This window comes from Hippocampus bargibanti, linkage group LG10 (genome assembly GCF_051943395.1).
Source record: "Hippocampus bargibanti isolate YZ-2025 linkage group LG10, ASM5194339v1, whole genome shotgun sequence".
Classification (NCBI taxonomy): Eukaryota; Metazoa; Chordata; class Actinopteri; order Syngnathiformes; family Syngnathidae; genus Hippocampus; species Hippocampus bargibanti.
In genome coordinates, this window is record NC_142743.1 from 15,156,509 (window position 1) to 15,175,269 (window position 18,761).

At 41.2% G+C, this 18,761-nt stretch overlaps 1 protein-coding gene across 1 annotated transcript in view; it reads right to left on the bottom strand.

Moving 5' to 3' along the window:
• Positions 1 to 1,265: 1,265 nt before the first annotated feature.
• The window catches only part of LOC148892602 (BCL11 transcription factor A-like), a 37,110-nt gene continuing 19,614 nt past the window's right edge, over positions 1,266 to 18,761 (bottom strand). The window contains exon 3 of the mRNA XM_089006818.1: positions 1,266 to 5,027. Coding sequence (XP_088862944.1) covers positions 3,022 to 5,027 — 2,006 coding nt within the window. The 3' untranslated portion in view covers positions 1,266 to 3,021. The remainder of the gene's footprint in view (positions 5,028 to 18,761) is intronic.

Here is an 18,761-nt window from a genome sequence, read left to right on the forward strand (position 1 = left end):
CAAGCCAACAGAATTCACCACAAAAGAAGCGGGAGGGTGGTGGTCAACAAATGGAGACATTTCGCTGTTCTGAACAGAGCACATACTGAATGTGGGTGTGCAGTCATAATAAATAATGTCAACCAATGTCAACTTCAAGTTCACTTGATAGCAGATACGAGTGCACAGACTGTTATCAGACTTCAACATGAATGTGCATCAGTACCATCTGCTGTAAAAACAGGTTGCAAACTTCTTTCGATCACGCTCTCATTTTGACACTAACTTGCAAATGGTATGACATGTACCCAATGTAAATCATTGACTGTGGTTTTGGCAAAGTCAAATTACAACAGGAAATGAATTCACAAACAACAAAAACAAAATTCTGCAAAAGAAAAAAATCTGATTTCGGATGGACTGATTGCATGTGGAAAAAAATTAACATTTTTCATTAACGGCTGGAATGTTATCAGGTTGTACATGCTTCAGGACAGTAAAAACTTGGCTAACAATAAAACCCAACAATTGCTTGTATTACTGCATATAAAATGGCAGGAAACAAACATTGAAAGAAAAATCAAAAAGGATATGTACAACCACCTGTTTTTACCTTATTGTGGTAAGTCCAGGACTGCCTGAAAATGTCATCATATGACCTCTCACTGTTGAAGAACACCACCACATTTTAGTTTGGAAAAAAAACGATCTTATTTTCAAGCATACAAATTATTCACACTATATTATCCTGCCAAATTAAGAAAATATACGGAGGCAGCTTGTTGGGATTTTTTTCACTACAGAAAAAAGGGTACATTGAAACCTTTAAAGAGTACAGGCAAAACCATTAAAAATACAGGCTCCAACATAAATACTATAAGTGCCTACACTAAGTGAACATTAATTTCAAATGCAATTCTAAATACAAAAAAGTCGACCATAAATGTATTTTGAACTTAGGAACTTACATCAGTGTGCATTTTCCTATGAGTTTTAAGTTCTCTATATATTTATTTTTCAAATATTTTCTCCCCGTTGCAAAGTATTTTGTTCAACCTGAAGTGTACAGTAAAGGCCAAAAAGATACATGTTCATTACAATTCAATACATAGTGATCAAGTCGTGACTGTCAACAAGACAAGAAAGAAAATCAACATCACAAAGGAAAAATACAATTTAAATAAAACTCCCCCCAAAAGACAATGATGGGTATGGACATGTATAAAAAAATCTGCAACACAATTTAGTACGTGAATAACAACAAAACACCCCCCCCCCCCCCCCCCCAAAAAAAAAAAAAAGTTCAGTTTTGTTTCTGTATTGAAGGTGTATCTATAAGGTTAACATGATGCGTGGGATTTCAATTGCATTTCTGCACCGATACCCAATTTAACCCAACTGAGGTTTCCCTCTCAAAACATATCAAAGATTTTAATGTGATTTTTTTTAAACTTTTTTTTCAGGTTTAGGTTTGTTTTTTGTTTGTTTTTTTTAATTTTAAGGACACCACAGTTACTGCCAAGTTTTTCCCTTGAGCATCCACTTGTAAACTGGGGGAACAGAACAGTGCACGCAAATCGTCCCAGATATGTAATCCGGTCTTCATTTTATACTCAACCGGCTGTACCTCCGATTAGAGAGACAGATACAGACTGTAGGCAGAGTGACAAGTGCTATAATCATAAAAAGGGAAAGGTGGTGAAAGGAATTACTCCAATAAGTTTGTTAAAACAAATAGTGTGTGTGTGTGATTTTTTTCCCAATTTGTGTTCCTAAAAAGGTTAACATCTAATGCAGGCAAGACAGTTAAGAGGTCATAAAACGTTTGAATTGCAGACAACCGGTAATTCCCATTCCCTTGTGATAACCGACCCACATCAACCATCATCAAAATCCAAATCAATCTGATGACAAAAAAAAAGACTCAGTGGTCTTCAAGTTGATGTTGGCTAACAGAGTGCCCGGGTGAGACTAAAAACTGTGTTAATTAAACACACACATAGACACACTCACACACAGAGAAAAATTACATTTTCACACTCTGGAAATTTAAGAGCTTCACGTTGGTTGAAACAAATCATCAGAGTACCCTCCCAGTATGATACACAAACTCCACAAACCTTTTGAGCATGTTACATGCCAGTAAACAGAATTACAATCTGAAGAATGAAAATATACAGTCAGGCAGATAAATGATTGACCAGAAATAAACAGGATCTTTTTTTTCTTTTCAGCTGGTTTCTTAGTGCTTTGCTCAGCCACAACATGACAGGGTTGTATAGGTGCTTGATGCAAGGACCTGTTTATTCCGTATGTGCACAAAATGTCTTGTAATCATCTACATCTGAAACGCCGAGCTTATAGCAAAAGGAGGATTAACTAATGCAGGTAAAATATCCAAGGCACTCTTTGTTGTCATTTTACACCATAGTATTAATTTCATTGTTTGTAAAAGAAATAAGTCACGGTGCTCGTGCCTAGCATTTCATAGGCAGCCCAATCATTGTATATATATTTATGTACATATAGGTATTTTATGTCTATCTTGCATGGAAAAATCATTCGAAAAGATCAGTTTTAAATGTAACCCTGCTTTTTCTTGACGTTTGAATAATATGACACCGTTACACTCTGCTTGGGAACCATACTGTACATGATATGTAAAAAGAGCACATACTTTCTGCAGCGAGAGTTCAAATATGATGGCTAAATCTAAAAGTATCCACAGCAACACGAGTACAACCAAATCCACCAGTCACTGATAGTTTTAGAGTATCCATGAACACACCAAGCATGCTGTCCAGTTAGAAAATAAAGATAGAAAATGTGTAAATTATTGCACAATAGAAAGGCTCATCTTTTTTCTTTTTTGTTTCACACGAGAGTATTGCCCCAGTGTTTGGGAATGATAACAGGGCTGTACTGTGTACTGTTTTCTGACCCTGTAGTCCATTCCATTCATGTGTTGGCTACATAGCCAGGGTTGCATTTTATCCAAAGAAGCTGAAAGAGAAAGAGGACAGACAGCATGCTGTTCTTTGCCTACTCAGTCTTAATGTTGTTCGCTAAAGGACGGTCACTGTGCCACTTCTTCATGTGTTTCTCAAGAGTACTGTAGACACTAAAAGGCATGTGGCATATTTCACATTTGTAAACGTCTTTTCCCATTTGTCCGTGGGTTTTCATGTGGCGCGTGAGCTTGGAGCTCTGGGCGCAGGCATAGCTGCACAGCTCACACTTGTAGGGTCGCTCTCCGGTGTGACTGCGTCGGTGCACTGTTAAGTTGCTGCAGTTCTTGAAAACCTTCCCACAAAACTCACACGTGTCACTGCGGCGGCCGTCCTTGGAGCTCGGCCTCCCGTTTCCGCTGCCACCATGGGGTGTGCTGGCCCCGCTGCCCGTGCCACTGCGTCCCGAAGCGGCCCGTTCGCCGTCGAGCTCACCGGGCGGAGTCGAGAAGCGCAAGCTACCATTCTCGGACGAGTGCTCGGATGAAGAGGCAAAGGGCGATTGTCTAGAATCTCCACCGGTAAAGTTGATGAAAGGGTCCTTGAGTTGTCGCGAGGCAGCATAGCCCGCTAGCCACTGGGAATAGACATTTTCTGAGTTTGCAATGGTAGGTGTGGGTGGGTCTAGATCCTTTTCCACCTTAATACGCTTAGAGAGAGGACTCAAGGAGCCTGGGCTCATGCCTCCACCCAACAACTTTCTGGATAGACCATCCGTGGGTAATGGTCCCAGACCATTAATTGTTGTTGTGGTCCCATCCTCCGCTCGGTCTGACTCCAACGCTGAATCCTCATCAGCGGGCTCCTGCAAGGAGCTCCGACGCCGAGGATGCAGGGCCACGCTGTTCTGGTGGTGGCGAGCTCCTTCCAACCTCAGGCTAAAGCGATAGTCGGTCCTCTCCTCTTCGATATCTCTAACCACAGGTTTACCGTCCATCTCCTCCTCCTCCTCACCTTCTTCCTCTTCCTCCTCATCTTCCTCTTCTTCCTCTTCTTCTTGTTCCTCCTCCTCCTCCTCTTCATCATCTTCATCATCATCCTCCACTTCTCCGTTTTCGGCCATCAGACCATTGTTCCCACTCTTGAACTTGGCCACGACTGACTTGAGAGCATCAGTGGCACTGCCCATCAGCTCACTGGTACCAGGCTCAGGGGAGCTGGCCGTCGAAAGACCATCTTCTGACTTAGTATTAAGCATCAAAGACTTGTTCTGACAGTGTGTCTTCATGTGTCGTTTTAGCTTACTTGCCTGGGTGCATGCGTGGTTACACAGATGACACTTGAATGGCTTTTCACCCGTATGGCTACGTCTGTGCACAATAAGGTTACTCTGGAACTTAAAAGTCTTCCCACAGAACTCGCAAGACTTTGCCTTCAACGGCGTGCCCGGCTGAGCTGCGTTAGATGCAGCATTGGGGGTAGTCCTCGAGCCAGAAGGTGACTGAGAGGTGGAAAGAGGGGGCGTTGCCGAGAATGGAGGCTTTGAACCTGGCTGGAATGGTTGAAGAATCCGTTGCATAGGGTTGGGCCGATTCGGGGAGAGAGGAGGTGAAGCTCCTGTGGCATTTCCAGCCAGCTCACGGAGCCTTCTGGAGAAGTCCATGTTTGGGGGAGGTTCAAGTGGTATTGAATTAAGCCTCATCACCCTATCAAAGGCGCTCGGATGGTGGGTTGCTAGGGCCAGGTCATCAGGACTGAGGTGATGACGCGGGGGCGGGCTGAACAGGGGAGGGGTCCGGGGATAACGGCCCTCTCGAGGAGTCGATACTGAATCTCGTCCGGACCCAGAGCCTGGCATTCGCAGCAGGCTGTATGGGCTACCTTCAGCCAGGTGCACAGCATGAAGTGCAGGCTGGGACGAGGCGCACTCACCCCCCATACCGGGAGCAGCAGCTACACGAGGAGTGAGTGGACTGCCCGGCTCACTCTCGAGATAGATGCGCAAACCGTGGGTGTTCTGAGCATGCTGGAGAAGAAACCAGGCGCTGGTGAAGGGCTGCTTGCATGTGGTACAGGTGTAGCTGCTGGGCTCATCTTTATCTGTCCCAAAAGAAAAAAAGTAACATGTTATTGAAAGGTGAAAACAAGGATTATATGCAGGATTTCAAATGAAGACAAACAATATCTAAAGTGTATGAAGTGCTATCTTTCAAAACGCCGTTTTATGCTGTTAAACCCATTTTCCAGTTCAGTCTGATCCCGTTGAACAAAAATCCCACATTAAAAAAAATCCTCCATCCATCCACCCATTTTCAATACTGTATGTCCTGTTGAGATTGACATCCAGCTAAAGCGTATACCGGCTGACTTCGGAGCACCTTGCCAGTCAGACCCAGGGCACATATTGAGACAACAGACAATCCAACACTCTCAATTCACACCAATACTGAGTGAGAATTGAAACCACGCTGCCTCACTAAAATACGGTAACATAATAATAAACACTTTGAGCATCAGTTAATTGTACATATTCCAGGCCATCAAAACGCGCTCTACAGTATGATGAATTTAGCCAATTTGTTCTCATTTATATTGCGCAATGGACAAAAAAGAAGAGTTAACTCGAGGCACTTTACATCAGGAGCAGGTCTTTTAGCACACACTTCAGATGTGAATACAACGGAGACCAACTGAACAAACTACTGAATTATACAGTTCAATGAAGCAAGAAACAGAAACATGTTTTCCATTGAATACGGACTCTCACTGCCTCTCATAAATTTATCTTCAAAACTAACTAGTTACATGAAAAAAAGAGTATCATGACAAGATAAACAAGACAAGGAGATGGTTGTTGAAATATAAGATGTTCTTAAAAGTTATCATTTATACACTCAACATTAGTTATTATGAATAATTGTATTGAACTAAACGACTTTATATATTAGACCTAAGAGACACTTGGGCTTAATTTGTCACAAGTTTGGAAAACAAAAATCAATGAAATTCGATGAAATTGTAGCATACAAACTATAAATTCGTTGAAAGGCATGTGCATGAAATATTGTACCAAAAAACAAAAGCATGAGATAATTTTAAAAGGTGCCCACCTCTGTGGCTTTTTTACACAGGACGAGAGCAAGAGCACACATTGAATTTAATGCTGCATCTATAACTGTGAATGTAAATACAAGGTCACATATTAAAATATCTTAGCATTTTTCAAAGAAGAGACCCCCACTATAAGCAAAATTGTTACTCAGGACGCACTTTTCAAAATGCATTTCATGCATTGCTTTTATATCTTATGTTGCATGGATTTATTTAAATCCTCTCAGGTGAATAGAATAGAAGATGGTGGGGAAAGCAGAAGTGAAAGATATGATGAAAAGCAGGCGGCACGTGCAAATGTGCACCATCTCTCTCTCTCCTCTCTCTCTCTCTCTCTCTCTCTCTCTCTCTCTCTCTCTCTCTCTCTCTCTCTCTCTCTCTCTCTCTCTCTATATATATATATATATATATATATATATAGTCTGTACATATATCATACTCTCAATATATATATATATATATATATATATATATATATATATATATATATATAGAGAGAGAGAGAGAGAGAGAGAGAGAGAGAGAGAGAGAGAGAGAGAGAGAGAGAGAGAGAGAGAGAGGACATTTTTTTTTTTTTTTTTTTTTTTTTACCGAACTAGGGTAATGATTTCTGAAATGATTTGCAAAAGAGACAAAATAAAATGACTGGTATGATGATGGTAAGATTTCCCCGAGTGTGACTGTGCGTATGAGCGATCCCTAAGATGGTGGACAGGCTTGACTGTTTAAAAGCTGCTGTGGCAGCGAGACAAAGAGGTGAAGATGGGACAGTCAGAGGAGAGTGGTGTTGAGAGAAAAGAAGTATGCTGTGGATGAGCAATAATGGGAACCGAATGGTGTTTTGTGTGCTTACTTCCGAGCTCGTGTGTCCATAACCGTCCAGCCCCCCTCCGACAAGCTCACTTTAAGACCAGAACATGGCATAAAATGTGCACCCAATCAAAGCACCATGCAAACCTCTTTCTTCTGAGTGAAAGGAGTTGGAAGGGGGTATACGGGCAAATTATGGATCATTACAATCTGAAAAAAATTACAGTTAATTGTTGCCACCTGCAAAGGGCTTTGACCCACTATGGAATTTTTCCATCATAAACATCATTTGTTCATACATGCTTCTTCCCTCTTTCTCTCTCTCTCTCTCTCTCTCTCTCTCTCTCTCTCTCTCTCTCTCTCTCTCTCTCTCTCTCTCTCTCTCTCTCTCTCTCTCTCTCTCTGGCACAAGCAAATTTGATCATAACACCAACTTTTTAAAGATATAGGATTCCTCAGACGTTTTTTTTTTCATGGTTTATGGCTGCAATAACTTGACGTCTACTGTTCACTTTGATTTGATTAGCAGTCTGTACATATATCCTTGCCTTGTGTGTGAACAGATGGTGTATATATGCATGAGGAGGAAAACAGATATTTTTTCTGTTACTGCAAACGTCAAAAGACATATCACAGGGAGCATGGAATCGTGGTGAAGGGGGGTACAGAATGCATCCTCAGAGACACTCTTTGCAATCGACGGGAGAAAGGAAAGCACTGCAGGATCTTGGAAGTAAAAAAAAAAACAGAGAAGGCAGATCAGGGGAGGGGGAGAAGTGTGGCGTGAAGGGGACATTCCTAATGACACGTCTCTGAAGGACACAACACAGGACTTCCATGTCTACTGAATTTGTTTTGCAAGGTGACAAAAATATGCCTTGTGCAATCCCTGGAATTAGCCAGTGTTCATGCCACAAGCTGCAAAATAATTGTTATTCTATCAAGGCCATGAACACACTGATGGGTGTGAAAAAAAAAAACATCCACCAAAGCAGGCTCGGCCGCATGACAGCGAATAACTGAATAAGTCAAATGTTTCCCCCCATTAATACTTGTCCTCTAAAAGACGGAAGGACAGTTTATAAAAGGAGAAACATTATTCCAACATGCTATATGATGACCTCGGAGGGCTTTTTATTCCATAAGAAAAGCAGCGAGTTGTGTGAAGAATGATTTTAGAAACACGTTTCTTCTAATAGAATAAAGAAGTACTCATTCTTTCTGTCTGTCTCTTCCCTTCTAGTATATAGTGAGTTAGGACCGGAGAGAAAAAAGCATGGTCAAATGCTGGATGTCTTAGTCTCTTTGAAAGAGGATCAGCCGAAATGAGAAACCACACTGACAACCCTGCAGCTACCATTTCATGACAGGGCTGAGAAAGGGGTCTTTTGGAGAGTAATGGTAAAGAAGCTGAAATTAAAAGTGAAATGAGAAAGATGGGGTGATATGGAAGACAGACAGTATGAAGAAGGAACGAGGCAGAGGGCCGATATAGATGAGAAATGCAAGTTGTCCAGGGAATTGACCTGGATTTCACAATTTTACAGATAACCTAATGTCAATTTATTAAAAAATATTTTTAAAATAACAGTAGAATATCAGTCAGAAACACATGTATTAAGTATAACAATCATTCAATTATGATAATTTCAAACACACATGCGAGGGAGGAATACCTTCATAACCTCATTAATGCATTATGGGAACCAAAAATGAAAATTATTATTTTGAACAATATATATTCAGTTGAGTTGATGCCTGCCATTCTTTGTGAATAGGCACCAGGACAGACAGCAAAGAGCAAATAAGCAAACAAACAAATTAATTAATTAATAAAGCAAAATCCACCTGTAACTGATGCCTATTTTAATAATCAGTAATCAGTGTATTTTTTGTTGCAAAAAAAATCTGCATACATCTGGCTCTTTTTAAAATGGGCTCGTTGCTGGTGACCAAACTCCCAAATCCAGTCTAACACATCCACTAAACCTTTGTACATATCAAGAAATGTCGCTGATTAACTCATTCACTGCCAGACGGTGTGCAAAAATGTGTCCAGAGGTTTTGTCATTTTCACTCAAATTGCAGGATGTTGACTTTTCGGACTACATAAACATTCAATGCAGCGTAAGAAACCTTTGACTCTTTTCTTTCATCAGAAAAAAAGAGTTAATTCCGAAATGATATGGATCTGGAGTTATATGAGCTTGAAATGAGGGTGGCTGTGCAAAATGCAATGTAATACATACATATTGGTTTATATAGCGCTTTAACAACAGCTGAAGCTGTAACAAAGTGTTAACATAAAATAAGGGGAAGGGAAAAAAACATTGCCACAAGTCTTATCGGTGCTTCATCGGCACCGCCGCAAGAAAAACCAAAACCCTAACAAATTTGGGAATGGTGCTCCACGTCATACAGTATTTTGAATTAACGAATAAATTCGGGGATGGCAATGAATGAGTAAATAATCTGTGCTGATCCAGTTTTTCCTTTTGTAGCACAAACACGGAGGAGGGAAAGCAGCTGGTGGTTGAATGGCATGCAAAAAATAAGAATTACCTAATAATTTTGCGCATGTAGTGTCATACAAAACACAAAACATATCCTATATCACAATATAATGTTGTATGGTAAATGTGTCCAAAAATACAGGTCCAAACAAACAATAGACAAAACATAATATGGTGAAAACAACAACTAAAAATAAAAAGATAATAATCACACAAATAAAGTTTTTGTTCCAATCCATTCAGCCTTCTAACTTGCTCACCAAGTCTGGGAAAGTTGTGTGCCTTGGTTTGGCCTCCAGTTTTTTTGTTTTGTCCTTCACCACATACAGCAAGGTCTCTGCTTGTCCTGGTAAAGCCGCACAGCTCTCAATGAGATTGGTCATTTAGCTAATGGAGGAAAGAGCTAACAGGATTATCATGCGTGTCTTCCAAACGGAGAAAGGAAGATGAGGATGGGGACATCACACACCATCGCCATTTTGAAAAGTTATTAGTGGCCTGATCTTAGAGCATTCGCACATCTCTAAAATGATTATGCTAATGGCAGGTCTTTGCCAATATTCAAAAGTGTTTATAGGTGTTGAGAATTTGTGCCTTGGGAAGACTGATGGTTGTCAATACAGTGCCTCTTAAGAGCACCTCAGCCGTAACGATTGTTAATGTGATTACTACTCTGTTTATGTCATTAGGTTATTCACAGGCAGGGATTGGGCAGAGGTGATGGGGGAACCATGGCGCGGAATGTTGACAAAGAAGAGAAGGATGCTGTTTAAACTCTCAAAAAAAACGTTTGTATTGAAATGACTTTTACATGACTCCAGCTGGTATTTCGGTGCAGAGAAGGTTTGCTAGAGTTAGAGAATATAGCATTGTTTTATTTTTTTTTCACCTCAATTCGTTCACTGTTTGCACAAGATTGCAAAGTTGTTATAGAAATTTGTAAACAGTTTAAACGGTCGCAAACATGTTTAAATGTCTTTACCGTCAATCGAGGTAATTCAGTGAGATACAAGTGGAAGGATGTCGACAAATATTATGTGTATACAGTATATGTTATTGTATATGGTATGTATATGTTTTTTTCTATTAATGATTTACATTGGAACACGTGTTGGGGAAATTCGCTATACGAACATCTTAAAACATCTTTTTGCATCGTTTTGTTTTGGACTTCGTGATACGTCACATCCTGCCTGCCTTTACATGATGTCACATCCCATTACGTCCCATCCTATTATGTCACACCCTGTCCGTCATATAAATGCTCTCCCAGCGCGTCTTTCGCTCTCTTCCTCTCTGTCCCTCCTCGGCCGACCTCACAATGTCCCTGCTGTCTACAAGATTAAAATAACTTCTTCTGTTCAACACCTGGCTTCCTGCTGATTTCACCATCCCACTTCTAACACCCTGAAAAGCGATGAACCAGGAACGAACAATCACTTTTAACTCATCAACATGTAACAGAGTTGTGGAGTGGCCTTGTTACTTATCTTTTACCTCATTTCGCTGTCCTACAATGACACACACACACATCCTTGCTCACTCGTTTGTTCGTCACGGGCCAAATTCAGTGCGGCGTTTGACCAACACTTGTTTCTAAGACAAAGCCGGATACAGGGAATGATGTTTACTAAACAGAAAGCCAGCCAGTCAACCAGGCCTAAATCCAAGCCTTTTACGAGTCTGAAGTGGCCTGCAACACTGAGTGTAGTTCAGAGTTACACACAGTGGAAATTTCAGAGAAGCCGACCGCACACCTCTACATACGCCACAGTCGCCACACACATACAGTACAGTTGTGAAAGTGAGACCCAACATGGCAAAAAGAAGGAAATGCAAAGAAAGGTCGTGTTGACATGCACAAGCAAGCCGCACCAAGCAGATTTTCAGATAAACATGCGTGGTGGTTTTTGAGGGGCTGTCCCCAATACATAATCTGTATAATCAAAACAATTTTCGAGCTGTAGCTTTTTGTTCTATCCACTTCCACTTTACCTTTCGTCTTTTCTTTCTTCTGACGGTTGGCAAGAGCAAGATTGAAAAAAAGGCATCACAGCCAGGAAAACCGCTCTGTTTACCATAGGTGCTTTTGCACGCACTGGAAGAATTGTATGTACAGTATTTCATTTTAAGATTGACTAATTAATGTTTTCTACCAATCGCATATTTTTAAGGTGTCGATAAAGCATGAGTGTTACCGTTATACAATGTCCACAGCAGAGGCTGAGACACGCTTGCTATGATAGTTTTGAACCGAGCACCACAATGACTGTTTCCCCGCACAACCTGACCGTTTAATCTTTTTGGGCCGTTGAACCATGTTTGAACTGACCATCCACCCACATGTTCATTCATTCAGCCATCCATCTCTAAACCCTTCCATCTATCCTTCCATTCAAACCGAGCTCAGCTGGGAAGTATTGCGTTCGGGTACTACTCGGTCCAATAGACCTTGTAATTATCTGAGCCAGCCGTGTCTCATTATTTGCTCTCTGCTTACCAACAACAGTGGGAGGCTGGACATTGTTGTTTCTCATCGCTGCTCTAATGGTACATTGAAAAATGCCTCTGGGCCTCGAGGCTTAACTAGTCTAATTAAATGGACCGTCACTTATGCAGGCATCTGCGGAGATTATTTATTAAGTCAGGATGCGCTTCACGGGATCAAACCGCTGTCGGATGAGCCAACCCTCAGTGGAGTCGGCATTAAATAAAAGAAAGGATTCAAAGAAACTGCCTATTGTCAGTTTAAGCACACACACACGCAGGTAGATAGTAGACTTAATCAAGCCTGAGTATTTTTTGAATCGGGTAGCATCCCAGATGGACAGGGAGTGTCTGGGAACATCAAAGGCGATATGTGATGTGTTCCGTCCGATGAAAGGTGTACGAGAAATATTGCATATTAGCCCAAACAAAGCACATTAAAATATACTAACACAAACCTTGACAGTTAACTATGAAATATGGCCCATGAATATTATTTTGAAAGCAGCATTCAGATTACAGATGAGAAAGGCAAGGCCCAGGTTGGAAGAGCACTGGCCAGATAGTCCCCCTAAGACATTAGGCCAACAGCACGAGATTCACGATCTGTGCATATCTCATCTTATGACATTCTGGCGTCCCCGCAGAAAGGATGGAGGGGGACCAGGAGGTCGGCTAGCTGCACATTTCTGCATAAATCTCGAGACAGATAGCATCAGGGGGGTGGAAAAAGAAGAGGGAGGAAAGCAACCAACAGAGGCTGATAAGGCCCCCGGGGCAGGGCATTCAACACTGTCAAAACTGTTTCGTCTCTGGCTATTGTATGAGTGGAGCACGTTATGAGCCTGCATACCATTTGCCGGTACGCGACTCAACTTCACCGGAGCATCGAATACTCTCTATCTGACCTCCCGGCTTCTGCTATCTTCTGTCTTCATTGACATGTTGGAAGATAGACAGAATAATAAAAGCAGCCAATTCTAAGAGACGTTGACATGCTCAAGCAAGCATGTTGCATCTGGTTGCATTAAAGCTAAAGTGGTAAAGTTCTTGAGTTAAGGCAAATGAAAATGGTCAAGATCATTATGATGCGGTTCGTTTCTTATTTTCTACACCGCTCTGTTGAATAACTCAGTGTCAGTCACTGATTAACATTAATATCTTTGTGAAGACAATATGTTTGAAACACCCTAATTGGCAGTCATTCAATTGTACAGATGGTTCCTAAATTGGAGCTGGAAAGTGTTAAGCAAAGTCAGTTAAAATGGAAAAAAAAGGATTACATGCACTGCTAGATAATCTGTACATCTTCACGTGTAGGCAGAACAGCAAATTGGAAATCAGCTTTGATGAGACTTGGAATGAAATTCACATTTTTACATTATCTGATGAGAAGCCCTTTCTTCGAAATAGTGAAATTCAGGCTGCTGTAACCATCCGACATATCAGATTTATCAGCTTGTGCAAGCAGCATGTTGAAAGTTTCGAGCATGAATGATTACCATGTTTGTGAATAACTGCAGCGTGTGCCAAAATTAACCTACAATACATTTTCAGGTTAATGGAACACTATGATTGTGATCGGGGATGTTTAGTTATCTATGTGTGCCCTGCAATTGGATAGTGACTTGTTCAGGGAGTACCCCAACTACTGCCCAAATATGGCAATGTACACCAATGACGCAATTAATTTAAACTAAACTTGTCGTCATGAATTTGTCATGATTAATTCATTGTGTAGTTACTTCTGCTGCCTTTACCATTGTGGCAGAATATTGACATACAAATAATAGTTTCACATGACTGTCTAAGAAGTAATGATATTTGCAGAGTATAGCTTGTTATATTGACTGTCTTCATGTGCTGCTGTACTAATTTGTGTTCAAATATCATTTGCTAAAGTTTAATGGGTAATAACTGCATCTGCCCGTCTCAGCACGATGTGGGACAGAGCTTCAGCTGCTCTGCCCCCAAACTCTGGAACTCACTTCCTCCCAACATTGGTAACATCGATTTTCTTCCCACCTTCAAATCCCATCTCAAAACCCACTTATTTAAAATTGCATTTTCTGTGTAACTCTATCTCTTGTTTCTATTTAGAATTGTATTGTATTTATTGTATTCTATTTATAATTGTATTTTATTTATTATTGTATCTATGCTTGTCTGTGACTGTGGTGTCCTTGAGAGCTTTGAAAGGCGCTTTAAATAAAATGTATTATTATTATTATCATTATTATCTTCAATGATATTCCATTATATATTAGCGTTGTGATGGCAGACTCTTCTAAGGCAAATGTTAAGTGATCGTTTTAAATACGCAGGTCATTATTTTTTTATGTTTTAGTTCGCTAAATAATCAACTTAACTGGAGGTGGCAAAAAAATTGCTTGGAGCAATCATTTGGCCTCTTTTGAAGGTTTGCTGTTTCAGAACCTGTCCTTTCAAATGAAAAAAAAAAAGAAAAACAAGAAAAAAAACAAGACATTTTTTGTTATACTAGTTACCATTGCGGATACACCACCCAAATACAATCATGAAATTACTTTCCTCTCAACATCAACATTAAATGCATGGAAGTGAAAATTAACAAACGCGTGGTTAACACTAATGTGAGCAGCATATGCTTCTTCCTGAACACGGCTGAAGGAGAGCCAAATGTTCTGCCTGACATACATGGACTATCATTGAGCTCCAAGTCAATAAGAGCTGTTTTAACATGTGGTTATTTTTCACTGTGTCCTACCACCGCAGGGTGAGAGGACCAGGGCATGTGAGCTTGGGCCAACCGTAGCAGCTCCTTATGCAGACCGGCCTGAAGGCATTGTGGTACGACATGGAAGTTTAAAACAAGAGGGCTAGTGTGTTGCCGTGTCCCGTGGCCCAGAGCTGTGGCGAGTGAGGCTTTAACACGCGTCCCATCTGGTGGGTGTGACTGTGCACACGGTGGTGAGTGGTTAAAGACAAGTCAGGCATTAGCCTGACTCTTGCGATCGAACGGTAATTCAGTGTCAGACATGGCTTCCAAATAAACTCTCATTGCAAGTGTGAAGTCAAGGTATAGGTCTGCAAATGCAATGACCAAGACAGAACTATAGGTGACATATCTTCATCCAAAATTACATTTAACAAACCCATAACACAAAGGGACCAAAATGCCCTAACCAACTACCACCCGCAACTCAACCAGTCCCGACCATATTATTAATTAATTGGGGAGAAAGCATTGTTGGGCTACTTCCTAACCCAGTTACATTTCAAATCCTGATTAAAATTGCAAAATTGCCTCCTGTTCAGCTCCATAAAGACATTCTGTGGAACACGGGAAGGGACTTGGCAGAAGCCGTGGTGGTCACATATTTGAGCTAAAGGTTAAGTACTGTAATCAGTAGTCTTTGTCATCTCTGACTCTATTGCTACTTTTGACAAACGTCCCCATGATTTCTTAATAGAATTATTTGCATTATTTGGTGTCGTGTTCTTGTTCGTTCAGCCAGTGATTACCCACAAGCAATGTATACCATCAATAACCATCCAAGAGATGGATGCGCTGTATGTTTGCCAATTGCAGGCCACGCTCCTCACGATTCTTCATCTTCGAAGCTCACCGTGCCAAATTCCTTCCCTCTAATTGAAGCCATGTGGTGTTATTAGCCGCTACGGCAATGCAGCAGCAGCAGCTTGTAAAATGGTGGACAATAGCACCGATACTTTGTGAGAGTAGTCACGTCGCTGGCAGTCCTTAAAAGCGTAGTTGAACGAAGAATATGGTTTTGTATGTGGTTCAGATCGGAAAGACTACCTGTGCCGATGAAGTTACACACCATGTACCTTCCCAACATTGGCATTAAGTGGATGCTTCCGCTTATCCTTTCAGGGGATATGTCAAAAATATGCATAGGACCAAGCAGTGGCAAGCATGATATTAATTAGGCATCCAACCTGTAAGTTCCTTTGTACGCATCTGTGGAGCATAAATCGGGCTTTTAACAAGGCTGTGGTCTTTAAGATCTCAAACCAGACTGGAATGGTACCTTTACATTCATGCCAAGAACCTGTCTTAGTCTTGGCCTCCTATAGATCGCTATGTTTAAAAGGAGGTATAGCAGCCTACCCCAGGGGGGAAGAGAAGGGACATAAGAGTAGAAAGGGAGTGGCAACATGTGTGTGTGTGTGTGTGTGTGTGTGTGTGTGTGTGTGTGTGTGTGTGTGTGTGTGTGTGTGTGTGTGTGTGCGTGAGTGCGTGTGTGTGTGTGTGTGTGTGTGTGTGTGTGTGTGTGTGTGTGTGTGTGTGTGTGTGGAGGGGGGGATCAATGGGGGCATCAGGTTTAAGCAAACATGTGGTGTTGGCGTGGGAGTATGTATGCTGTATGCATGCATATGTGCTGCAACATGGAACCACGAGGGAGGGCAAATCAAGAAGAATACAAAGTGATTAAGTATTAGAGGACCAGATCGCAACAGGTACAAAAATCCCTTGTGAGTGGGTCACAATGGATTGATAAGCAATACATTCTTCCCACCTTCCTAAAGAAATTGTTTGTACCGTGCTTGTCTAAAAAAATTATTTCAACCTTGGAAACAGTTAACGAACTGTATATGTGTGCAATGCCTGTGTGCTTATATTGACAGTAGGATTTATTCACAGCCAGCTGCAGTGTGCAGATGGATTGGCTTGCTAGGCTGTCCAAGTAGAATCCGTCGTTTCTGCACAGAGAGGGTCAATGAACTCAGACATTCTTCAACAGGCAGTGACACGTCACAGACATATATAGAGTGAGTATGACATACATGTATTTGCACTCTGCACTGTTTCTAAACACTATGGGACCCGGGTAATGCTTTGAGATAGATTCAACGCTTTGAGATAGATTCACCCCTGTAGGCTAACAGCTAAGGAGACGTATTCTTAAACAAATAAGTCTGTTGAACAAATGTGAAAGAATGGCTAACCAGGGGATGGGTACGACGCTAGTGTCTCAAGCTTCACTCCATTTCAACAGCACCTGAGATTTATGGGCCAGATGTTTATGCCGTTGCTTCTCTGATGTGCTATAAAACTTAATTTACAGTCGGAAATGTCTGGTTCTCAATGTAAAGTCTTGTGTGCTTGAAACTGCAACCAATTAAAATATTGTTGCTGGCAAATGAAAAACACCACGAACAGAACACTGTTGCTTTAAAGTAGGAGTGAGTTAAGTCATGTACAGTCTCCAGCTGCAGACCAGCATTTTGGTGAAAAATATGATCCCAATAATTTTTTTTGCTTTTGAAATGTTGTGATATCACATGAGCCGTCATTACACCTCAATAAACCTGCACCATGTTTACTGAGACTCGATGATTGCTGCACCTTTTCTTATCATCAAAAAGTGCACTCAACCTGATTTCAGCAAGTCCAAAAGGATTACCGATGCATCCATGTATGTGTTTGTTTTTCTTTTCCACTTTTTTGGTAGGTCCGTAAATGGTGGAAGGCAAAACAGAAGAAAAACTTGAAAGTTCATGTAAACCACAGTGTCAAAGTCAAGGCAGAGGGTCCATATCTGGCTCTCCATGTAATTATATGGCCCACAAAAGCAAATCAAACATGGCAAATTACACGATGCTTGCTAAAAAACGTATCAACATTTCATGTTCTCATATGTAATTATTAAGAACGATATTGTAAGCACTGGGATCAATTTTGGCCATTTTTTTTATCAAATCTCTTTCTCCCACCTCCCGCTCACTGTTCTGCAATGACAGATTTGACAGCTATGAGCTTGCAACGTGAACTTAGATTCGAGAGTTCTACTATGTCATTTTGAAAGGAGCTGACAACCGCTGTCTGGCACAAGGGTCACCCCAATGGACAGCTTGAGTTGCATTCCGAGACATGTTCTGAGTAGGAAAAGGTCAAAAGGTAGGAAGATCCTATATGCTCCTTTTATATAATAATACATTTTATTTCTAGGTGCATTTCAAAACTCTCAAGGACGACACTTTACAGTCTCTGGATTTTTTTGTGCGGGTGAGCAGCGGCAGCCATTCGCGCCAGCGTATATGCCGTAGTTGCGATTGGTACACAGGTACACAGAAAGGTAGCAGCAAAGTGTCTGGTCACATTTTAGAGCTGACCACACAGTTGTCCATTGGACCTTTGCTACAGCTACAGTCATGTATGATGGAAAAACCGAAAAAAAAATGTTTGCCCTTCGAGCATATGGCTTCAATTACTCCTCACGTTTTCAGCACTTCTTCAGCACATATCTTTGGATAGAAATTCAAATTTGTCAATGAATGAATGTTAGGTGTCGGGAATGGCAAAAAAAGGAAAAACAAAAGAGTACTGGACAGCTTTACATTGGAGCAGCCTATTGTAGATTACATTAGTGGCAGCTGCTCCCTTTGTGTGCTTTTATGGCCTGGCCCCAAGAAAAAGCTGCTAAAATGTCCTTTAATCTGCTGCAGAAACTCAAGTGTCTGCCAGGCACTCAAACAAGGGTGCCTAAAAGCACAATGGTCTCAGATAACTAACCCAAAAATAACGCTAATATCCCCCGGCGTGGCCTTACAGGAGGACATTTTGTGTAACCAGAGAGGGCTTGTCTGTGGCGATCGTGCATGGGAAACCGGCCCTTTCACCCTGTCCACAGGCGAGGCCTTAATAAGACAACGTTTCACTTCTTCCCTCCTTTTCTCCCCCTTTATCTCCACATCCTGTTCATCTTTCCAAATCATTAGATTATGTTAATCACCACAACAACCAAGACTGACCCCTCAGTTTCATTTAGTATGCTGTTGTAGATAACGCCAGATGATGACGCATCTGCTACTGTTGATTTATTAATGTAAAAACATTAAACGTCTGAAGCTAATTTAGAATATTTTCCCGACAATGTAGACAATATATCGAGTAAAGGTCAAATAC